This window comes from Apiospora phragmitis (genome assembly GCF_038363925.1).
Source record: "Apiospora phragmitis strain CBS 135458 chromosome Unknown utg000002l:1.0-5516284.0:1.0-5523493.0, whole genome shotgun sequence".
In the NCBI taxonomy this organism is placed as follows: domain Eukaryota; kingdom Fungi; phylum Ascomycota; class Sordariomycetes; order Amphisphaeriales; family Apiosporaceae; genus Apiospora; species Apiospora phragmitis.
The window spans coordinates 906,418-930,252 of record NW_027117400.1 but is presented as its reverse complement, the minus strand read 5'-3'; the positions used below and the strand labels follow the sequence as shown (position 1 = coordinate 930,252).

At 53.2% G+C, this 23,835-nt stretch overlaps 6 protein-coding genes across 6 annotated transcripts; 3 read left to right on the top strand and 3 right to left on the bottom strand.

Annotated features, from left to right (window-relative positions):
• Positions 1-772: 772 nt before the first annotated feature.
• On the top strand, positions 773-2,810 carry PG994_001128 (permease for cytosine/purines- uracil- thiamine- allantoin-domain-containing protein; the record flags this gene model as incomplete). The annotated part of the gene is made up of 4 exons (XM_066852537.1): positions 773-911; positions 976-1,006; positions 1,091-1,709; positions 1,827-2,810. 4 exons carry the CDS (start codon positions 773-775, stop codon positions 2,808-2,810), a joined length of 1,773 nt encoding a protein of 590 aa, XP_066720678.1.
• A 320-nt stretch (positions 2,811-3,130) lies between these two features.
• On the bottom strand, positions 3,131-5,568 carry PG994_001127 (leucine carboxyl methyltransferase 2; the record flags this gene model as incomplete). The annotated part of the gene is made up of 4 exons (XM_066852536.1): positions 3,131-4,707; positions 4,770-5,134; positions 5,195-5,415; positions 5,482-5,568. 4 exons carry the CDS (start codon positions 5,566-5,568, stop codon positions 3,131-3,133), a joined length of 2,250 nt encoding a protein of 749 aa, XP_066720677.1.
• A 1,133-nt stretch (positions 5,569-6,701) lies between these two features.
• On the top strand, positions 6,702-8,133 carry PG994_001126 (uncharacterized protein; the record flags this gene model as incomplete). The annotated part of the gene is made up of 3 exons (XM_066852535.1): positions 6,702-7,663; positions 7,696-8,022; positions 8,085-8,133. The coding sequence occupies 3 exons, from the start codon at positions 6,702-6,704 to the stop codon at positions 8,131-8,133; spliced, it is 1,338 nt and encodes a 445-aa protein (XP_066720676.1).
• A 944-nt stretch (positions 8,134-9,077) lies between these two features.
• PG994_001125 (DNA repair helicase) lies at positions 9,078-11,538 on the bottom strand (the record flags this gene model as incomplete). Its single annotated transcript, XM_066852534.1, has 3 exons — positions 9,078-9,593; positions 9,663-9,787; positions 9,894-11,538. The coding sequence occupies 3 exons, from the start codon at positions 11,536-11,538 to the stop codon at positions 9,078-9,080; spliced, it is 2,286 nt and encodes a 761-aa protein (XP_066720675.1).
• Positions 11,539-12,705: 1,167 nt separating this feature from the next.
• PG994_001124 (uncharacterized protein) lies at positions 12,706-13,196 on the bottom strand (the record flags this gene model as incomplete). The annotated part of the gene is made up of 2 exons (XM_066852533.1): positions 12,706-12,981; positions 13,020-13,196. The coding sequence occupies 2 exons, from the start codon at positions 13,194-13,196 to the stop codon at positions 12,706-12,708; spliced, it is 453 nt and encodes a 150-aa protein (XP_066720674.1).
• A 3,957-nt stretch (positions 13,197-17,153) lies between these two features.
• PG994_001123 (uncharacterized protein) lies at positions 17,154-18,448 on the top strand (the record flags this gene model as incomplete). The annotated part of the gene is made up of 2 exons (XM_066852532.1): positions 17,154-18,148; positions 18,241-18,448. 2 exons carry the CDS (start codon positions 17,154-17,156, stop codon positions 18,446-18,448), a joined length of 1,203 nt encoding a protein of 400 aa, XP_066720673.1.
• Between the last annotated feature and the right edge of the window lie 5,387 nt (positions 18,449-23,835).

Genomic DNA, 23,835 nt, shown 5'->3' with positions numbered 1-23,835 from the left:
GTATAAGGCGTCCTCGAAATCCTATTGTCGAGGCTAGATAGACTGGTGTTTGGGACAGCATTATTGTTGAAGTAATGCATATTTATTTTTAGTTCGACCCAAGCTTTGCGTTGATTTGGATATCCATCCGTGAGACCAACGATCTAAAGATTTAAGTCGACCTCGCCGGTAACGCTATTGTGGCCATTGGCTGCTGTGCCGTGAAAGGCCAGGCCAGTAGCAATTCCAGCCACCAACTGCTCCGATGTAACCCAGCCACGTCCAATATGTGTATGTAGCTTTATCAGCACAGGGGAACAAGCTCCGCCGATCCCTGAGGGGCGCTGCCATATTGACCCCAGACTATCAGACTTGACAAAGTTGATCGGCTCGTCCCGACCACTAATGGACCCTTGTCGCTCTCTTATCTATGGTGTCTATGCAGGCATGTATACCCTGTCTTGGCAAGCGAGCATGGTAACACATAATCTAGGTGGTGTGTAGGATAAGCTCTGGCTCTGTCGCTATGAGAATCCTTCCGGTTAGGAATCATTTCGCTACCCGGGCGATTGGACGCCTGCAAGTGCCGTCGGCAGAGATATGCGTTCCGTTGACGACTCGGATCGAACAATGTAATCATCCCCCCATAGGCTGCCCTCGACTGGGTGGGTAGGCTCTCTCTTGCCTTTTACTCTTGCCCGTCAGAGGGGTAGCAAAGACAATTTGTTTATTAGCTTCTTTGCACGTGTATTATATGCTATCGAATGATTGAATGAATGGATGCAGGAATATCATGGATTTCCTACAGCAAATGAGAAGGCACGGCGGCGCCATCCGGGAAAAGGTCTACCTCCGGGTTACACAGCCGAGTAGCTGGAAGCTGCCAAAGCAGACCAGCAGCATTGCGCCACCGGATGTGTGGACAAACGCTGGTGAGGCATACGATTCCCGATGACCCAGATAGTATTTATTGGCTGACGTTATGCAACGAAACAGATCAAGATCCTGTACCAGAGGAGAAACGAACGTAAACTCATCCCTTTTCATTTTTAGTCCAAGGTGTATTTATATTCCATTTATCAGTAAGGACACTCAGCTGAATATACTGCAGATGGACCAAATGGGCCTTCATCACCTACTGGTTCAGCGACCTCATCACCATCTCGACCTGGATGCAGGCGAGCGCCATCATGACGACGGGCCTGTCCGCCACCGACGCCATCCTCATCGTCATGGCGGCCGGCATCTGCAACGCCGTGCCGACGGTGCTCAACGGCGCCGTCGGGTCCGAGCTGCACATCCCGTTCCCCATCGCCATCCGCGCGAGCTACGGCTACCACCTGTCGTACTTCTGCGTCGTCGTGCGCGGCATCATCGCGATGTTCTGGTTCGGCGTCCAGAGCGCCAACGGCGGCGGCTGCGTCACCGCCATCCTGACCGCCCTCTGGCCGAGCTACGCCCGCTTCCCGAACCACCTGCCCGCGTCCGCCGGCACCACAAGCCAGGGCCTCCTTAGCTATTTTGTCTACTGGTGCATCCAGTTCCCCCTGCTACTCATCCCCACCCACCGCCTCCAGCGCATGTTCTTGATCAAGACCGTCCTCGTCCTGCCCATGGCCCTCGCCATGGTCATCTGGATCACGGTCCGGGCCGGCGGCCAGGGAGAGTTTTTCTACGCGCCGGCGACGGTGTCGGGTTCCAAGAGGGTGTGGCTTTGGCTGGGGAACTTGGTAAGTTTTACCCTCTTACCGTGATGCATATATACATTATTCCCTCCATCCTTTCCCCCTTTTCCAAAAAGAACAGATGGCGTAGACAGAACTAATGGAGGAACCGCCCTTCAACAGACCAGCGTCACCGGAGGCTACTCGACCCTGGCGGTCAACATCCCGGACTTCTCGCGCTTCAGCAAGACGCGCGGGGCGCAGCTGTGGCAGCTGCCTGTGATCCCCATCTTCAAGACCGTGTGCGGCGTCTTCGGCATCATCTCGGCGAGCGCCTCGCGCCAGGTGTACGGCCAGACGTACTGGAGCCCGCTCGAGATCATCGCGCAGTGGCAGTCGACGCCCGACGGCCGCGCCGCCGCCTTCTTCGCCGCCAGCGTCTGGCTGCTGGCCCAGATCTGCGTCAACATCTCGGCCAACTCCATCAGCTTCGCCAACGACATCACGACGCTGGCCCCGCGCTTCGTCAACATCCGCCGGGGGGTCGTCTTCGCGTCGCTGGTCGGCGGCTGGGCCATGTGCCCCTGGCTCGTCGTCGCGTCCGCCGCCACGTTCCTGAACTTCATGTCCGCCGCCGCCTCCTTCATGGGCCCCATCGCGGGGATATTGTTTGCCGACTACTGGCTCGTCAAGCGCAGGCGCTACGACGTCCCGGCCCTCTACGACCCGCGTGGCATCTACGGCGCCGCGAACTGGCGCGCCGGGGCCACGACGCTCGTCGTCATCGCGCCGCTCCTGCCGGGCATCGCTAACAAGGTCACGCCTCAGAACGTGCGCGCGGGGACGGGCATCGCGAACCTATTCGCCGTCAACTGGCTGTACGGGTTTTCCGCCGCCATCGCGATGTACTGCGCCCTCCACTACGTCGCGCCCGACCGCCGCACCCTCATCCCGGCAGTGGTCCCCGGCTACAGCGATGCAGGCCGGGGGCCGCTGCAGGGGGTGCAGCCGGACGATGTTGAGAGCGGTGGTGGGGGGAGTCGCAGTTCGAATGAAAAGACGGCTACTACTACTACTGCTGGCAGTGCGAAGCAAGAAGGCGCCGACGCTAACACTGACGAGAAGGCGGCGGGCCCGGCGTCGGCTAGAGAGATCGGGCATGTTTAGGGGCTCAAACCTTTGAATAATGCAATGAGGCAGGTCAGATGGAGAGGGTCTGTGTTGCAGCAGTTTCTCCTAAGGGTTCACTAGTTTCGTGGGATGGTTAGGATATCATCCATGCCATGTCATCACTCGTCTTTCTATGATATAGGCGGCGTAGCCGCTCCGACCTCCCAAGGGGTATGGGGCGTGCTTCCTATCCATCTATCTATCCTCCAATAGTATACATGCGATCCTGAGATCAGAGGAGCATTTTTGCCTCTTGGTTCACTTCTATGATCTTCATTCACTCCGTTTTTGAATCTCCAGCCTGACCTTTAGCGGTATTAAACCGCATTCTCTAAATCGGCCAGGGCTTCTATAAACTCAACGCTCTTCTGAAATCTCCATGGAGTAAGGGCTGAATCCTGTGGCGATGGTGATAGTTCAGGCATGCTGTAGCGCAAGCTGTATGTCCCTTGGTTCCAGTATGTGCCGAATGAGTAGCAAGTGGCACCACCGCTCATTATAACAAGATCTCCACCAGCGGTTTCGCAGACCGATATGCCAAGTAACGCAGGTCGAGGTATAGCAGTCTGCGATGCGGCTCCGGGCTGGATGATCGGACCTGTCGCATATATCCGAATCTGGGAGTTTCTGACGCTTAGAAGTAGTAGCTCCTCGTCTTTGGGAATCACCCGACCCTCGATAATTCCTCCAATAAGGAGCAAGTTTCCATTGTCGCACATTGCCGCGCTTGCACCAAAGCGATATAAGGTAGAGTCGACGGGCCATTTGCCATCATTCGGAGTATGCCCATTATCATCAATGCTTGATACGATATCGAAGCGTAACTCTGGCTTATCGGTGCCCCTGAGGCTCAGACGCCAATACAAAGCTTGCTTGGCTATCGTGCCATCTTCTAAAAGGCCACCTATAAGCAATCCGTGGAAACCGGTAGTGGGCTCGCCGTTTTCGGAATCCGGAGTAATAGGGTCAGGGTAAGAGATCAGAATAGCACCGAATACAGGCACATAATCCACCCCAGAAACGTTGCACTCTGTCCAACCAGCATCAGGCTGGTAGAGCAAACAGCCCTTGAAAAGAGAAGTCGCATCACTCTTCCCACCAACAACCAGAGCCAGACTCGATCGACCGAGCCGGGTAGCCGAGTGCCTATACAATGGTATCGGAAGATCCGCCGTCTTATGCCATGAGCGCGTAGTAGCGTCAAATCTCCAGCAGTCTCGGAAGGCGCTTGATGGTGATGCCCTTCCACCAGCCAAGAGTTGTCCATATATCCCCAGGTTCACCATAGTGTGACACATTCTGCTCAGCGGGCCAACTGAGAGTACATCAATGCTGGCGTCCTGTGGGTGAGAAGTGAATACGTCGATCGATCTCAAGCGAGTGACGTTGCCAAGCCCACATGCATTTCCCAAGAGCTCGCGTCCGGACTGGTCCTGGATCTTCATCGGAGCCCCGAACCGTCGCTGGCATGCTTTGCCAGACTCGGTGTATGTGGTGGTAACTTCGAGAGAAGGGATCGAATTGTCCCGTTCGCCTTCTACTGTGAGATTCCTGCATGGCGGTAGCACGCCTGGTCTGGTATGCGCAGAGACAATGCAGTAGTGGCTGACGAATATGGCAAACTCTTCCCATTCATCAAATGGTTCGATCTTGTCCAATTTCAGCCGTTCCTCCGCGGTCAGATACATGTCGTTCGACCACGCACCCCAGAGTGACTGTGCGTCGACGTGTACCCAGCCCAAGCGGTTGAAGCGTTCCTGCTGTGTCCGGAGAGTTGGGTATTTGTTTACCGACTTTATGGGTGTTCTCAGCTTGTTAAAATGGCGAACCATCATCTGAGCAAAGGGATGGCCCGCCCCGTCCGGTAGGATCTGTTCGAGCAAGCAGAACTCAGCTGAGTGCAGACAGGTCAGTTTCCCGAGAGTCATTAATAGCATCGGTGGAATTCAGACTGACCATAGCCAAGACTGCTTGCCCACTGAATAACCGAATCGGCTGCTTCGGTCTCCATGTAGGTGATCGAGACCTCGGCAACAAATATGAATTCGCATTCCTCGATGCTGATAACCTTGGACATAGCATCTTGTATGCGGTTCAATTGGCGAAGGTCGCAACCGATTTGAACATATTCATCACTCGTTAGCTGCAGGTCGGATTGGTCGTTGCCATACTCGAGTCCGGTCAGAACCGAGTACAGCTCTGGCGTCTCCTGAACATTTCTACGCTTCTTGGAGATGAGGTCAGGAAAGTCTACGTCGATGAATTTGGCACCATTGCATGCTTCAGGATAGCGTGTCATGCACTGCCAGGGCAGTACGTCGCTGACGAGGGCAGTGCCCATTAGTAAAGACAAGCGGAAAAGGGGTAAAGGAAGGGCTTACCTTCCGGCTCCTAGATTCACCACGACCTTCTTTTTGGTGGAGGGGCGCTTTAGAAAGTTGCGGACGGACACATCAATGATATGCAGCCTGAAGTGATATCCACGGTTGACCAGAGGAGAGCGTCTTTGGAACTTCTGAACAAAGAAGCGGAAGAAATGGGGCTCATCGGGATAGTATATGCGCTCGACACTTCTCTTGGAGACGATGCTGCTGCTGTTGGTCTAGAGCAAGGTCAGAAAAGCGAAAACAGACGACCCCATATTGCCGCTTGACTTGGCTTGACATACCGACATGACCAAGCCATCCTGAGCGAGTTCCTTGGTCGAACGGCCCAGCGCCGGGGCCGAGCCCGGTGCTGCTTTTGTTTTCGGCATGGCAGCCTCTACTTAGAGCAGCCGAGTCTGACCAGTCGGGGGTGGAACCGGCATCAAATTTTCTCCAACCAGCTCTCTCTTGCGCAACACACCACAATAGATCTAGTATTTTCACAGAATGGCGGGGTAGTCACGACAGAAATAGTTGAGTCAGAGGATGTCAAGAGGAAAAACTCTATTGACTAACATAATACTAGCCTACTAGACGAGAATAATTAGTTAAAGCAATAATAGAACTGATGGTCCAAGCTCTGGGTATACCGCTACCGATAACGATATAGTATTCCCAGCATTTCCCTACTAGACAGTAGTGGAGGGATCTGGTAGGATGGGATGGCTGATGATGATTGGAGCGGACGGGAGAAAGCGTTTGTATGAGTTGAGGCTTTCGAGGCGTCTGACCTGGGAATTGAAACAAAAGACTGGACCCTAATCTAGTACCTAATCGTGAAACCCCGCTTGCAGGTCAGCAACCCCCCTGTAGCCTTCCTTACCCTCTGACGCAACTGCTCACGAGCTGGACGTTGGGCCACTCACAGTGGGTTTTGGGCCTGCAAAATGACAGCTTCGGGGGGAGCTTCTGCTTCTGATCGGACAGCTTGCCTAGCCTCCCCACTTTGTCCACTGAGTGACTGCCTGCCCGCACCGGGCCTCTCTCTGCCTCACCTCCAGCAACATCAAATCGTCGAAAGTCGATCCAGTCCGACCAACCACCAACCTCCTCCGCCTTTGTATTTCCTGACCCGCCCGTTGCCAATAAATAGAACAACCACTTTCTTCGCGATCCTTCAACCCTTTCCAGAGCTCGACGTATGCTATATAGGGCAGAGCAGATGCGTTCCCAATTTGCCGGTTGCTGAGCTAGCTGGGCTGGGAAGGACGACAAATCTACGACGAATTGATGCGAATAATAATCCACGCTCCAGTTGTTGTTGTTCTTCTGCCTATCGCTGCAACAACCAACCGCCTGCTCTAGGCGCCAGCGATCTCATCTGATCCTTGACAAAATCTCTAATCCATATAGCTTTCCCCCCCGTACGACCCAGAAATCGGTGTCAAATAGTGTCGGGGATCGTTAGCCGCTTACCGTCTACTCTCCTCCGTCTTTCCCAGCGTCACAATAGTCTCTCAACATGCCTGACACCGCCCTCAACTTCATCACCTTCAACCAGGACGACAGCTGTCTTGCTGTCGGTACCTCCAAGGGTTTCCGCATCTTCCACACCGACCCCTTCAACAAGATCTTCAGCAGCGACGATGGCGACATCACCATCATCGAGATGCTCTTCTCCACCTCCCTCGTCGCCATCATACTGTCTCCGCGCCATCTGATAATACAAAACACCAAGAGGGCTTCCATAATCTGCGAGCTGACGTTCCCGTCGGCTGTTCTGGCCGTCCGCCTGAACCGCAAGCGACTGTCGGTGGTGCTGGAGGACGAGATATATCTCTACGACATCTCCAACATGTCGTTGCTGACCAACATCGCAACCTCCCCCAACCCCAACAAGATCGTCGCTCTCTCCCCCTCTTCGGAGAACTGCTACCTGGCCTACCCCCTGCCGAAACCTCGCGAAGACACTCCCGACAAACGCCCCTCCCATGCGCCTCCCGCTCCGCTGTACGCCCCCGTTACCACCGGCGATGTCCTCATCTACGATACCCTCACTTTAAAGGCTGTCAACGTCATCGAGGCCCATCGATCCCCACTGTCCTTCATCGAGATGAATAGCGACGGAACCTTGTTGGCTACGGCCAGCGAAACCGGCACCATCATCAGGGTATTCTCTGTGCCCAAGGGACATAAGCTCTTCCAGTTCCGCCGCGGTACCTATCCGAGCACTATATACAGCATGTCCTTCAACATGGCTAGCTCTCTGCTCTGCGTATCCTCTACAACCGACACGGTCCACATCTTTCGCTTGCAACAGCCCCGGCAGAACCAGAATAGCATTCTAGCTTCTGACGCGGCGGCGGCCACCGGATCCCCTCGCGCAGACCGCTGGTCTAGGAGCCGTAGCTACGACAGTGGTAACGACTCTCCCAGTAGCACGACCGGTTCCCCCCAAGCGACGCCGCCGAGGCGAGACAGCCTGTCCAAGCAACGAATACCAACAATAGCCATAGGAGGCAGAGTGGGTCGTTCAGCAGCATACTTCGGCGCTCCTCGCAGATTATGGGCCGCAGCGTCGCCGGGGTGGTGGGCAACTATCTCCCGCAGACCGTGACGGAGATGTGGGAGCCGATGCGCGACTTCGCCTACATCAAGCTCCCCAAGTCGTCCATCGCCACGTCGAAGCAAGGGGGCGGCGCTCCGGGGCAGCAACTTAGGAGCGTTGTGGCCATGAGTAGCACCAGCCCCCAGGTCATGGTGGTGACGAACGACGGTGGGTTCTATGTCTATAACATCGACATGGAGCAGGGCGGAGAAGGCTACCTCGTTAAGCAGTACTCGTACGTTGCTCCTTCTTGCGATTCCACGTTTCCCGGGAATTGTGACTAATCATATTCTACAGTGTGTTGGGCGGCGATGACAAGCTTGACTCATCGAGCTATGGGCCTTAGACCAAAGCTGGGGCCGGCTCATGTTTCCGTGCCATACCTTGGTCCTGTGGTGAGCTCGAGAGGCGGGCAAGCAAACAGGGCAAGGAGGGGTGGACCAACAGACCGCGAGCGAAGAGGGCGAGGAAGCGATGCTGATACCCTGGCAGTTACTTGGGTTTTGCGTTTCCGACCCCTTGTTTTTTCTATTATCATATCATTTCATCCTTTTTGAACTTGGCTTTCTGCATCAGCGTTTGGCGCCGAAGGTATCTTGGGTTGATTTCCCAGTAACGCGTGGATGGTTGTTTTGAAACATCTCTCGATGATGCTCTACTCCTATCATCATGGCAATAATTGCCCATCCCTTTTTTATTGAGGCTCAAGTAGAGAAAGTAATTAATCGGAGAGAACTTTTCTGCTCCAAATATTGTCCTGTCTGGGACTCCCCCTTATTGTCCAACTGTGTTGAGGTGGTAGAATGTAGAGACGCGCCAAGAGTTCGAAGTCGTCCTTCCAGTGTTTCCAAGGGTGAAAAAGTCGAAACTTGGGAATGGGATGGGAACAGCAACTTGGCTCTCGCAGGGTCTAGGTGAGCGAACTCGTTGATGCTACGATTCTAGAGCTCTTTACAGCGGACAGCCCCATGCGAGATTGATCGTTGTCAACAAACGGTTGTATCTGGACGAATATCACCTAGGCAAACGATGCTTGAGAACACATTTAGAAGGACGTGAAAAGGCAGTGGTGATATTTAAGATTGGAAGAGAAATCCCAACGTTTATCAGACTACCCAAACCCAGGCCTGCCCATCATATCGATCTATGTGTGTATACTCTAGCCAACGCGAAAAGATAAGGAAAGCATGTCCTGATTCCTTTTCCCGGCCCTTGAAGCCATCTCGCGAATCTATGTTTTCTACATAGTAGTGGCAGTTCGGTACTTCCGAATTGGCATAAGTTATCGGATTATGCCATGCCATCAATCTCCATCATCTCCGCCTCCTCGTCCTCGTCAATCTCGTAGTCATTCTGCGCCGCCCGCTCCACCATCTTCCGGCGCATGGCCTCGGCGGACGTGGCCTCGTCGCGGAGCTCGCGGATGCGCTCCTCGTCCTGCTGGGCCTGGTGGGCGCGCAGGTCCTCGAGGCTCCAGACGCTGACGCCGTCCTGGTCCTTGGCGCGGAAGGGCTGGGCCATCTCGCGCAGGAAGCGCTTGGCCGTGATGACGGCCATGTCGGTGCTCAGATTGCCGTCGACCTCGTGCATGGCCTCGTTGATCCACTTGGGCAGCTGCGCCCGCTTCTTCTGGAAGCGCCGGTCCGCCAGCACCATGATGCCGTAGTCGTCCTTGCCGCGGAGCACGCGGCCCAGGCACTGCGCGGCGTGCCGCATCGCGTCGAAGGACAGGAAGTCGTTCTCGCGGATCCGGTACGTCTCGCGCATGAACTCGAGGCGCGCCTTGAGGATGCGCGATTCGGTGTACTAGGTAGGAGCCAGTCAGCAATGTGGAGCGTACGAAGAGGAATAGGGGATAGATGGGTTTGTACTAACCTGGAATGGGACGCCTATGCACAGCACGGTTCTGCCGTATTGATGATCGAAATCGATACCTTCCGATACCTTTCCACGAGCGACACAAAGCAGAACGGCACCTCGGCCCGTTGCAGCAAGCCGTTCTGTAGGTCTCCAGCGCAAGAGATGTCTCTTGGGCATCGGAAGTTCCGACCAAAATAAGTTTGTACTTCCACACCTGGTCCAATATACCCATTCCTTGCCACATACTAATGATGGACTCCATGTATAGGTAGGATGGAAAGAAAACGACCATGCCGTCTGGGGTTGCCTTGGCAAATTCGGTAAGGAGGTTGCCGTAATTTCGGACGACGCTGGGCTCATTGCGAACCTGGAAGCCAGTGGACACTGGAGCTTGGTCACTTCCACGGGTCACAATCATGGGCAAGAAGGACCTTCTTGCCAAAGTCATGGCGTACGACTCCTGAACGTGGGCGTTGAAGCCGAGCATTTTAGGGTACATTTCCAGCGGGGAAATGGTTCCTGATGTTATGATGACGGAGCTGAACCGATCAAACACGGGCTTGATGGCGATGGCAGCATCGAGACAGGTAAAGTGCAATACCGGGTTAGGAACCTCGGCCGTGTCTGATTCGAAAGGCTCTAGAATCAGTAAGAATCCTTTCTCGTACGTCGCAACTAGGGTCGCGAACGTGGCCACCTCCTGTAAGGGCTGATAATCCTCAATGTTGGTAAGCTCCAGCGTCCGCACGAGCGATGTCAAACGTTCTGCACAGAAGCGTAGTGGTTTCTTCTCTATGAACGTATGCTCTTTCAGGTGACTCAGGAAAGCCGGTGGCGTCTCGGAGATGACCTGTCGCACCTTCATTCGCGTCTTGAGATACTCGATGAATCTTTTCAGGAAAGCCACGAAATGCTCAGCACGGCGTATGTTACCCGGGACGGCTTCTTTCAGGAGATCGTCCGGCAGCACTGGGTTTGCCATGAAAGTTTGCTCTTGCCGAGCTTCGTCTTGGTCCCTTAACCCGTCCACCAATTTCTGATACTCGTTCTCCAACTGCTCTCGGTCTGTTTCCTTCATGTCGTTGATTTTGCGTTCCAGGTTCTGCGCACCCCTTGTAGCCTTCCTTAGAGAGTCGTCTGTTATGTCGGTGCTGAGAGATTCTATACAGACGTTGTCGATATTGTGGGCCTCGTCAAAGACGACTATGCAATCCTTGGAGAACTCCTTGGAGACCCTATCGGCGATCTTGGGGTCAAGTAGATAGTGGTAAGAGTAGATGATGACATTGCAGTACTGCATCATCCGTCTCGCAGTAAAGTAGGGGCATTGCTTGTGTTGTTCTCCGTACACCAGTAGGTCCTCGAGAGTCCAGACACCGTTGGGTATCAGGTTATGCGGCTCGAGCAGGTCCAGGTTATTGTGGTAGATGCAGACGTCCACATTTTCGCCCTTCTCCTTCTTTTCCTTGACGAAACCGGCCGTCAAGCTTCGACACTTGGCATCCACCACGGCACCACTCTTCTCGCGCTTGACGGATGGATGAAGACACAGGTTCTTTCGACTTGTCAGGCCAAGACCGCGGAACTCCTCGACGTGTCCCAACTCCTCGGCGCGGTACTTCATCAGAGCTTGCAACTCTGCCAGGGCCTTCTCAATTTCGGACATTGTACGTGAGCAGTAGATCAGCTTCCTGTCCTCTGGCTGGTGCTGCTGATATGCAATAATGAGCGAGAGCAGTGAGACGGTTTTTCCTGTGCCCGAAGGCATCTCCAAAACACAGTTGCCGCCCTTATCCAAAGTTCTCTTCAGGTCACACATGTAGGCATATTGCTCCGGGTACACCCGTGGATACGGGAAGAGCACCGGCAAGTCGTCGATGAAGAACTTCATGTTGGCGAAGGCTGGCTATGTTGTTTTAGAAGAAACAAGATACACGGAAAGGATAGCCGCGACTGCACGCAGGCCCAGCCTTCACATAGGAGGGCAACGGAGCTAGCTTCGTCCACGAGCTACAAAATTGGGCCGTGGCTGAACTTTGGCGTGCCGAAGAGAGAGGATTGCGCTCTCAGTCGTGACCGATATGTGCCATGCTCTTGATTGATCAATCCAAAGATGAGGCTCGGTTTGGGAGGTAGGCTTGAGCAAGTAGGTTCTTCTGGACGGCTTGGTTGCCGATACAACTTACCCGAGTAGTCTGATGATCCAATCCGTCCACATCAGATCGGTCAGCCCAGACGCTAAAGCCTTATAAAACTACGGCTCTCCTTCAGCAACTCTGCCGACGGTTCAGGGTGTCCGTGATCTCGCGATGGCTGCCTAACTTTTGTCGACGAAGTTATTTGGGAGGGATGGAATGGCATTCGATGACCTGGACTGGCTTTCTGATCCAATCGATAGGCGTAGCTGGATAAGGTGGAAAGTGCGGAAGTGCTAACTTGAGGTCAGAGCTCGTGCCACAGGTGGCGTAACGGAGAAATTGTGGCTAAGCATTAGGTGTTTCCTGTAACCTAACCGTTGCCTCAAGCTAATTGAATTGAAATGGGCAAGCAACATTCATTAATCAAGTAATAGTTTCTCAAACTTGTCATACCGATGGTTCTGACATCAAGGTCCTGCCTGCTAAAGAGCACGTCTTTATCGGGTTGCCACCAATTGATAGAACTGATTCTCTCGTGCCAACCCGTGCTCACTGAGGACATCCCGGCAAAGAGCGCGCCGGCCCCTCTGCAACTTTGTAGCAAACCACCCCATCACTCCCTTGCTTCATAAACCACGGCGTATGAAGTTCAGATAAACTCGAAGGATCTTACGAGGGATCTCCGCCAGCAGCGGGCCGAAGATCAGTAGTTGGTTTTGGTCCCGTTCGAGGCTCTTTTCAGCTGGGTAGGATCTGAAGCCGTCGATGCGATACGATACGGTGCTCCGGTCAGACCCATGCTCCGGTACTTTTCACGAGAGCCAGTCGTTTCGGTGGCCCTTGCACCGCTTACCTCAAGCAAAGGAAATAAATAGGTGACAAGACCGGTCTTTTCGTGCAATGACATCAAGACTTAGTTATCATGTCGGAAACATTGAAAGTACTGGTGTCGGCGTTCCGTCTTGCCTCAACAACATGCCAACTTCGCAGGGAACCTGACTGCTGTCCTTGTATGAGCCAAAGCCGGCGGCAAACATAGGAGTTCGCCATGTGACCCTCGCACCGGCCGGTCCATGCTTGAGAGGTATTTCCCCGGCAACTCGGATGACGGACGGAGCCTCGGATGATGGAGGAAGACGACTCGGATGTTGGACATTGGACGTAGACGCGGACGACCGACGGAGATGGGCAACGGCCTGTGACCTTTCACGCCCCATGTGCACGTCACACGTACCGAGTCATCTGGTCCTCGAACCTGCTTCTTGCTTGGCCGCTGCGAGCGATGAGATGAGGTCTGATGACGGGTCGACCTCGCTTCCATGACGAATTCAAGCACCGCCTCGTGCCTTTGGTTAAAAATAGGAACCTTGGGAAGCCGTGCCGCGCACAGGACGAGTGCAATTTGGTTCATGGTCTGACTTGGATCGTTGCCAGGTTGAAACGCTACAACTCGACGAATTGGTTTTCATCAACAACCCGGATTGGTCCGTCGCCCCCCTTCCTCGTCTATACAGTATCGATCCAGACGTCAGTACGCGGCACGCTGGTATTCACGGTATTGGCACTTTCGCATACTTGCTTGCGACCCCCTGGATGGCCAATGTCGTTGCTGATCATACCCCGTCCTGAGTATCGCGGATGCTTGACCCGCTTGCCTCCATCCTGGCAGGCAGCAGGATCGCTACAGTCACGATAGACACGCATCCAGTTACCGGCTGTCCATGAAACCGTACGAGCTGTACATGTACAGTAGGTCACAGGGGGGTGTCCAGATGCCGCTTGTGCCTGTCTCCTTGGTGTTGCTAAAAGCGGTAGCACGTGGGCATGGTTGGCATATCCTCGGCTACTAAGCCGATTCTGACGCTGTTAAGCGAGTCGATTACAGAGCTTCCCTAAATGGCACGCTAAGTATCCTGCTACTCCAGGTGGCTAAGGGGATGGGACATGGCAGTGGGATCCTGCAGTGGGCAATGGAGTCATCTGCCCTTTCCGGGCTTTGGTTGAGGTCTGGCTGAGGGTGGAGGATGATGCCATCTTGGTGCTATCGACTGGGTTCGAAGAACAGGTTGCGTCTCGTGCCGGGGTCGAGGAAGACCTAGACTGCAGAGCATGATATTGCTTGTTCGTTAGTCTTGTACGCGAGCCAGCCCTGGACCTGGACCTGTAACACTCCTGTCAAATTGAATAGGCCCACGCAGCGGTAAGCGTACCAGAGAGAACAGACAGAGTCGGTATCTTGATATCACAGCTAGCTCGCGATCGCATCGGCGGAGGGTACCGGCGGCTGTACTTTTCAAGGATTCTATTCAACGAAACGAAGATCGGTACCGGGGGCATTAATAAGTCCAAGCTAGTGGCACGGCTTTTACCCACCCTCTGTCGATGCGCGGTATCTTTATGTTAAGTAGGTACCTTTTAGCGCACTCCCGCCTGGCCAGTCTGGTAAGTAGTGGAAGTATCAGATGTATTTAGCCCATCTAATACGGTCTGTGTCCTCTTGCTGGCAGGGCTGGGGCTGGCGGGTGTGAACCCTGAAGCTGGTCTCACTAAAACCCAAGACACGGCGGGTGCTGCGACGGGGCCATCCCTTCAACGGTGCGTTCGCGGGACCTAAGGTTATGTAACATGAGCCCACTGGTGGCTCCATGCTCTGCTGCGAGGTCTTTTCATTAGCGGCCGCCTCGCCAACAAACGCCGTTTCTATTTCAGTTGGGTTTATAAGCCCGGTTTAACCAAGTCTGTAGACTAGCCCAGTCGCCCGGCACCCGGATTCGTCCTGTAATCACAACCAGTGTGCTCATTGCTCAAGAAAGCATGCAGTTCGTCCCGTCCACGAAGATGCTGACTGCACACCCTAATCTAATCCCATACCTTCTCATGTTGGACGACATAGCAACGCCCACGTTTCGACCTAGCATCGGGAGATCGTGCTTACCTTACTTGCTTGATCTCCTGCCACTTGAATATTCTCCTCTCCGTCAAAGTACGGAAAGTTACAACGAATGTTAGTAGTGGCCCGCCTGGCTTTGTAAGGGCTGTGTCATTGTCACCCCTGGCCATGCCCTGGAACCACTTTCCACACAGGCCGCGGATCAGCAGCCGCCGCTAGCTCATTGGGTGACAAAGCTATGGCACCGGATCCTTGCAGAGTTGCAAAGTTGCAAAGTCGCAAAGTCGCCAAAGAAAAAAGTCCATTGCATACCTAAGGTATCTCTCCCAGTCCTTTGGTTACAGCAATTTAGACCACATACCATTGATACTACCTTGCGACCCTACCCATGGCATGTACCAGGTGTGTTTTCCAACCATTGACCAGGCCGCATATCTTCAGCGTCGTCATCGTCTTCTGTTGCTCCCCCTTCGTAACCTAACTACACGTGGCGGTGCACGCACCACGGCAAATGGAAAGAAGAGCGATGATGCACTACCGAGGCACTTCTATGCTATTAGTTTCTATTTATTCTTGCATACTAACTATAAGCTGCAATATAGATCTTGTGCGACCGAGACCGCCACTGGGTAACGGCAGCTAGCAACTTCAGAGCCATTGTTGGATCAATGCGGTATCTTTTTTAATCTTGAAGCTGGTGGGGATGAGGGGTGCCTGCCATCTCATCTCTTCAGCCTTAAGGAGCACAGCACAGCGCACGACGGGTGATTTCCCGGTCTCGGTTTCGTAAACCAAAGCTTGTGGGGCATAACCTGGATGAGGCGGCACTGACAAAGGCAGTGTCTAAGATCAATACGTAAGATGGAGGTTTCCAAACATCATCATTTGGTGTATGTACGTGAACGGTTGTATCGAGCCAAATCGGCGCCGGCCAATCCCAGCAAACCGGGACATCTCCACTGCTATCAATACTGTACTTTTTTCACCCATCACCAAGTGACCCCTGGTTAGTCTCCAAACCATCGCGTCTGCGTCAATCTCTCTCTCGCACACTCCCACTCTCGCTTCGTTTTGTCCCGCCTAGCTCGCTTGATTCTCTGCCTCCCTCAGACCTCTCTACCTCATTTTCGTCTTCTCCACCCAATTGGAGTCTTTCGTCCCATCAACCATGGCCTTGATAGCTACCACTATGTATCTTCAGAAACAGAATCGTTCGTGGGCTACAGGTTTCTACTGTGCGTGCCAGCCCCAATCTCGGTCGATTAAACGAACGAAACTTGTGCCCCCTCTTGTCTCCGTCCAGAAGAGAACTGCAGGTCGCGCTTAATCAACCAATTCCCATGGTTACACCATCTTTTGCCTGCCCTATCTGCTATATCGCTGGGCTATGACGGATGACTCGAATTCAATGTGGCCAGGATTACTTAATCTACTATGCGCCCGCATTACATACATCAAATATGTACATCCATAGACAATCACATACAATGCTAACTTGGGAGAGGCAGGACCCTGGGTCCCTGTATTGTGCCGGCTGTCTTGCCTCTCTAGGCCGGGTAGCATGGTGCTGGCACCTGATTCGCTGTCCATCCGAGCTGCTACAAGGGTCTACCTCGAGTACTTCTGGTATCTTACCAACCAAATGTGTACTGTGGGCTGGTGGGTGTGGGTATGGATGGATGCTGTACAGGCCCACCGAACCTATTACACTTCATTACCCATTACCCTTCTGGGTATTTTATATGCAAGGTATTATTTTACTAGAGCACTAACCACAGCCAGCTGCTGCTGCTGCTTTCCCTCCGCTGCCCCCAAATCTCTACAGACCATGGGATGATGGTATGGCATGAGGAAGGATGAAGGTTGTGGTACCCGCTGCGGGACTCGACCACACCCCCGGCCGTTGCGACGCCATGAGACTACTCGAAATGATCAACAGGCAGAAGCCTGCCTTATGAGATGTATGGGGTAACCCAAGCTCTGATTCCCCCGGTTCTGCCTAGACGCCGTGCGGTTCCTTGCTCACCTCCCCATCTTTCACACACCTATAATCTATCTCTCGACTTGCCTTGGGCATGGTAGAGGGGCAGAGAGTGAGGCAGTGTGGATTACATACTTAACCACTTCACTTTTACTGCCCTGGAAGGCGTCTGGTCAACCCCGGGGTGTGAGGTCAGCAAACCAGGGTCCTTTTCTTACATATACATATTCCTACCTGCCCGCATCTACGTGCAACTAGTCTCGCACATGGCTAGCAAGACTATATGAAGACTTCGCACACTTTATCAAAAACTCAAGACGAAAGCGATTATACTGCAATCGCCTGGGTACATAATTGCTCGGTTTCCTTCGCTCTCTCTGCTCTGTTGTGTTGGGCCACTATCTTGAATCCTCCAGGTTTGATCACACTTGGGACAATCCCTCCGCTCCTCTCTTCGACAACCCCCCTGGTCAAACAAGACTTGCACCACATTCCAAATGGATCATCATTCACCACCGTCGCTGACGAGATCTCCCGTCTCCTCGCCAAACACGGATTACCCTTCCCCTGATATAGGAGACAGTGTTTACAAACTCGAATTTATATATGACCAGATGTGCAGCATGAATCCGGAGCATTCTCTGCCCTCTTTAGACGCCATGACTTCGGCTGCGGAGTGGAACGAGTCGAATATGTTGCATAACTCCTCTTCTGGGGAAGTTCCTTCGACCATTCCCCCTATGGACTACGACGCGTTTGCCGGGTACGACTCAACCTTTCCTCCGGCTTACACACAAGACGCATTTTCATCTCATTCATCCCACGTTCAACACCACCACGACCACCACCATCACAGAACTTTATCACACACTCCAGACCCCGTGTCCGGAAGCAATTATCCTTATCCTCATAGTGTTTCTCCGGCGCCGCGCCTAAAAATGGAAAGCCACTCCGGCTATCGCAGCCCGCCAGAAGCATCCCAGTACCCTTCCCCCCATTCCCAACATGCACTCCCCGTGACCATGAGCGGCTACAGTTCTGCCAGCAGTAGTTCCAACTACTTGACAGAGCCTCCCGCCCACTCCTGGTCTGGGCCCGAGTTTCCACCGCTGGATACGGACCCGTACAGGTCACCTAGTGCGGGCTACCTGGATCCTGCCGGGAGACCGTCTTCCCTGTCTCAAAGAGTTGCGGCTCATCGGGCACCTCGTACGAAACAACGCCGCCTGACCACCCGGGACGAGGCCAACTTCCAGTGCGACGTCAAGGGATGCGGAAAGCTGTTCAGCCGGAGCTACAACTTCAAGGCCCACCTCGAAACTCACGACGAGAAGCGGGAGTACCCGTTTCCCTGCCAGGTGGAAGGCTGCACCAAGAAGTTTGTACGGAAGACCGACCTTTCGAGGCATCACCAAAGCGTACACATGAAGGAGCGTAACCACCGATGCGACTTCTGTGCCCGCACCTTTGCTAGGAAAGACACTCTTCGGAGGTAAGACTTCCTCCCACCCATTCATCCGTTGCCCTAGTTCGAGGCTTGTCAAGACTCTATAGATACAATAGGCTAACAAAAAACCACAACAGGCACATGGAAGACGGTTGCTCCAAGAGATTTGACATCAGCACGCTCAACGTACGCAACGAGGGCTACGATCTTCACAGTACTCGCTCCTCCTCGAGGATTGGTCACGTCCCGTCCACGCAACTTCCGCCGCTCACGGCTTCGCAGACGCGCAGTCCCAACCTGAATGTACTAGAACCTGCGTCATCCTTACTCCGGCGACACATGTAATAGGCGCGAGACAGCATTAGGAGATGGCTTTCTGGAGTTTGGGGGGTTTAATGGTTACGACTCTCTTATTTTCCTGCATCGGAAATTCTTGAAAATTATGCGCTAGATACCTTCTTCATGGTCATGGGTATAGGACTTTTGTCTTCGGGGTAAAAGACAATGAGAACGACATTGAGGCGGTTTCCTCTCGACAGCATTCGTGGGCCTTGTATTGATCGATATCCTCCACCATGTATAAATAACTATATACAACAATACCAACAGCATACAACATGGGGACGATACGAAAGAAGGGGACGGTTTGAGAGGGAACGTCAGCCCTATCGAGGATTGGAACTGCCATGTAGCTTAGGCAACAAACAGCCGATAGGGAACAGACAAGACACACACTGTCCCTCATACATCCCATGACTACTATCTACTACAGCTCACATGAATGCAATGATGCAGCGAATACCCGCTATGTGCCAGAGTCTGGCCACCGACAACGGCCTCGTCCAATCCCGTCCGCCTTAACTAAGCAAACGAACGGAGACAGTTTACGGGTGTGGATTCTAGAAAGGAACGAGTTCACCAAGGCCACTGCGGTATGTGTACTTTCGGCAGAGAGTCCAAGCTCTTCTCCGCGCGCAACCCAACCCTGTGCCCGTGCAAGCTTGCGGCACAGCAAGACCGAAGAAGCCCAGTACCCAGTACCTAGGGCATCTCTGCCCCTAAAGGGAATCTTGCTGAAGAGGCGCTGCCTGCTGGGCCGCCTGTTCCCACCATGCCGGGTCCCGCCATTCTCTCGTTGTTCTGGATCAGGACCCTAGAAGAAGAACGAGAAGAAGAAGAAGAGGGGCCCGATGCTTCGGTAAATACTGATCATTGGACAGATTTACTCCCATGGCGATTTTCATGCCAACGAGGACATTCTCGCAGACATGGAAACGCGCAATCGGGGCAATAACAGCGAAATAGATTAAAAGCTAGCTACCATTTTCGCGCTTCTCCCATCGTCTTAAGAAACCAGACAGACAGACAGAAAGACAGACACACATCGAAAAGGCGGGAGGCGAAAACCAAGGGAGACCCCCGCTGGTCAGGGGTGGTGCATCTACTCTGCATGCCGCAGAAGCGAGAAAGATGAGCACTAAACCCATTCTACCGTACTTCCAGGGATTTGATTTTACCTCAATTACGTGATGTTACATACCCATAGATATTGAACACGGACCAGACTCTCTCCTACCCTCCTACTTATTCCTCCGGTCCTTTCCAAATCCCGGCTGGGCCAACCTCCCCCCCCCCCCCCCGGTACAGTATCTGCCACCCTACCTCTGACACCGCCAACCCCGGCACATTACTTGATCAACGCCGCCGCCGCTTGGCCGCGCCAACCCCCCCAGCAGGCCATCTCTCTCTCAACCTTATTTACTGGCTATAGAAGAAGCTAATAGCAAAGGACCGTCCGTTATGGGTCTCCCGTACCCGCACCCCTTACCCTTCTTATCGAACGAAGCCTGTCAGTCCGGCGGAGCTCTTTTCTTTAAATAACCGAATACCGACAGGCACAGGTACGTGGGACCCGATTAATACTCCCATCCTATGCCGTACAGGACCCCAGCAGCAGAGAGAGAGAGAGAGAGCTCCTTCTGGAGCAGACCCCCAGGAGACAAGAAGATGGATGGATAGTCGAAAGAGATTACATGCCGTGATGATCTGTATGTATATCTAGCTTCATGGTTGTCAAGATGGGCCATTATGTTTGTTCCAGTAGCGAGGACGGGGGCATGGTAGGGGGGAGGTCTCGTTTGATTGATGCTAATACGAAGTTCACACACGCTCTGACATTTACGTTTTTGTTCCTTTTCTGATCTGACACCTAACATACATCCCCACGTTTTTGCCATGCGGACGACCCGGCAGAAGGGAGACGAGCGAAAGACGTTACGTGAGCAAGAGAGAGAGCGCGCGCGTGTATTAGCTTGTTCTTCTTCTGCTACTGCTGCTGCTCCCTTGTCCATCTCACTAACTTAGTAGGGCTGCAGTTTGGGGGCCACGGGGCGGCCGCTGGCCTTGAAAGGGGGAGCCGTGCCGCACGCCCTGTTTCCAAAAAAGAAACATCTTACATACATACGCCTCCTCCTTCTAACCTGTTCGTTTAATCGTCCCAACGGGAAGGCTAGGTAGATGAGTGGCGCGCTAAAGGCAAAAAGTACGCGCCACAGCAGCGCATCGTCCCTCTGCCCTACATCCAGGAACTGAACGATCGATGACTTACTGCTTGCTGACTTAAGGCTGTATATGACGTTGAAACCCTTGACGACACGGACAGAGAAGTGAGCGCATGGCGCAAGCAGATTGCAATATCTTCTCTCTCTTTCCAGTACACTAGACTCATGAGCAGAAACCCCGGAAGCACGCATATCATAGCTTCGTCCTTCCCCTTCATTGCACCCTTGTCACCAAAGGCGCCGAGTTACCAAATGCAGTAAAAAGTAACGACATACGTAGCAAGATGAAAGACATTGGCAGTGGAACCTGTAAGTCGGCTTGAGCCTTTCTCTCGTCTCCCGTGCTCCATTACCAGATCATCTAATTTAGCATCGGACGACAAGAGAAGCTTGGTCGGTGGTTGACAAGAACCATCGCACATTAGCTAATAGCAGCTAAGAGGGGGGTGGTGGACGGGGGACAAGTCAGTGTCAGTCAGTCAGTCACAAGTGAACTAGAACCATCAATGCCACAGTACCTTTCAGCAGGACCCCCGTCCGGAGCAATTATCCACTAAATCCGCTCCATCTTTGGACGGGGTTCAACCCAAGGAAGAAAAAACCCTTGTAAAGTACGCCGGAATGGAGTCCGAGTGCCCCATCGCCCATTGGCCCACCGGGCCTAATCCCAGTGCAGGAAGTTGACACTTTCTAAACTTTGACCCTTCCGTACTTTACCAGCGGCGGGTATGATAACACCTGATTGGCGCCGCTGCGAGGCCGGCTGCTGATTGGCTGTATACCCGAGGTGCATATGGTGGAATATGTATCTCGGTGGATTAGTAAAAAATGGCACAATACTAACTAACGTGTTTATCTGGGAATTGAGCCGACAGGAATTCCCCCTCCTCATGACAACTGGAGTCCCCCAGGCAAGTTCCGTTACTAACCTATGCCCTATAATCGATCTGGAGTCGTCCATCACTCACATCCACCTGAGGGATTAAGAATCCAACGCCCTTTTTTTTCTTCGTTGTCCTCCCCTGGCTTTGTTTTAGTGTATTTCCACATAGTAATCACCTAATCTGGTTCGGAAACGCTTTGCACTGGTCACCGGTGCGACGCTCTGGACTAAGTATACTGGTCCTGGTGTTACACAGAGTTGGAGTCAGATTAGCTTCAACAGCAAGCCAACAATGCTACGTGCGTGGTAATTATATCATACTGCCTAGGAAAGAGGTGGCCAAATGAGCAAGAGAGAAAAACATATGATGGGCGGCAGTGCACCATCTCTTTCTTGCCTTTTTTGTTCTTATGTAACCCACGCCCCGTGTTGTGTAACGATGCCCCGAGTTGTGCCGCGGACTATTACGATACGATTCGAATTACCCGTTACGGACATGCTGTCGTCTTACTTGCAGGGCGACTAGGGGTGGTTCATCCGGCACCCTCGAATGTGTCTGATTGGATTGTTCGTTAAACGTCCCCCCCCCCCCCTTCCCCCCTGCTCACCGGCGCCGCGGTCTCTCCCCGAATGCCAGAACCCAGCCCTCGAATCAACGTTCTCTGAATGAAACAGACGTCCCCACTGCCGCTAATTCCAAAAGACAACGACTAATGCAACGTCATGTAGGATTTTGGATCTGTCATCAGTCAATTTGATGGACGGGGGGTCCTCTTGCAATGCACCTCGCTCGCTCGCCGGCCGGCCGATTTGGGATGTTGGACACTTTGGACCGACTGAAGTCCAGTGCTCTGCCCTACCTAGGTTAGTGCTCTGGCTGGTGACGGCGGATCCATGCCCCTAGAAGTATGTACCTTTTAGGTGATGGTTGTACTGCAAGTACCCAGCACTAGGAAGTATTTTGCTGCGATTGTATCATGCTTGATTCCTCCGGCACATGCATTGAATCATACTTCCCGAGGAGGCTAGGCTAATTTTGACCTCTGAGGTCCCCAACTGCCAAACTGGCCAAAATACATTTAATGGACCCCTGGACTTGTTTTATTGGCATCTTTCTGTGACTCGATATACAGCCCATCCCCCGGTTCGCTGCAGCATGCTGCATGGCCTTTTCGATTGCATATCTGCAGCAGAGAGCCGTCCCCTCTCAACGCCAGTTCTGAACGGCAATGTGATACGGCCAAGGTTAGATGCTATACATACATACAGCAGGGCACGATAATAGTTGGCAAGAAGAATGCATTCATTATCATGAGGCATGAATGTAGCTAAATATGAGTGAGTGCAGTAACCCACACACAAACATATAGCTCCTTGTTATTATTCAGGATATGTAGAAGGATGGTGAACAAGGTCCTGACAAGGCATTTCAGGCCCTGAATCTGCGGTATGATTGGACAACATCCCCAACGTTTGTCACAGGGCAGGAACAGTAGGGGGGCAGGGGCAGGCAACATGTCCTGATCTGGTTATTCATCGCCCCCCTCCCCCATGCCTATGCACTGCTCACCTACCGGCCATTATGTAGACTCCCCAGCGAGTGGGTGGAATAAGTGAGATTCCCGAAGAAGGTGCTGACAGGGCATGCACCGCCCACCCCCCATGGCCAGGTTTGTAGTAGTTGGGTCGCCCGCACCAGTTTGCGCCTCTTGTGTGCTTGCTTTCTCCAGGCAGGGCCCGTAGGGACGCCAAAAACGTGTTGCGGTTACGTGCTTGCTTTCGGGGGAAATCGACAGGCTGTATCATGACTGGTCCCAACCATCTGCACACGATGCTTCCGGAACAACTTTGTTTTTGTTCGTGCCGCCGCCGTACGTACGCCTGTCTGGTCTGTCACTTCCTTTCCCATCTGACCCCATGATGCGGGCACACGGGACGGACTCATCACCACTAAGCGAGTACAGTGCCTGTCCTTTGCTTCGTTTCAGGGTATGACTGGTATATGCAAAGAGATATTGTGGTATGGAACACAGTAAAATGATAGCCTGGGATGGTGCCTCGTACTTCAATTCACAATGCTGCTCCGACCTGGTTATCTCCGCCACATTTGGCAGACGAAAGTCGGTCTGCCACCAAAAAGGAGCGGTCTGCCTTGTACCAGGAGCCTGTCTCCCCCCTTTCCATCGCTCTCCCAACATAGGCTAGCTCAACTTTGGACAGACACTCATCCCCCTCCCTGTCTCTGTCTTGCTTCCCCCCACGCACATACGATTGGCTCTGTTACGTGT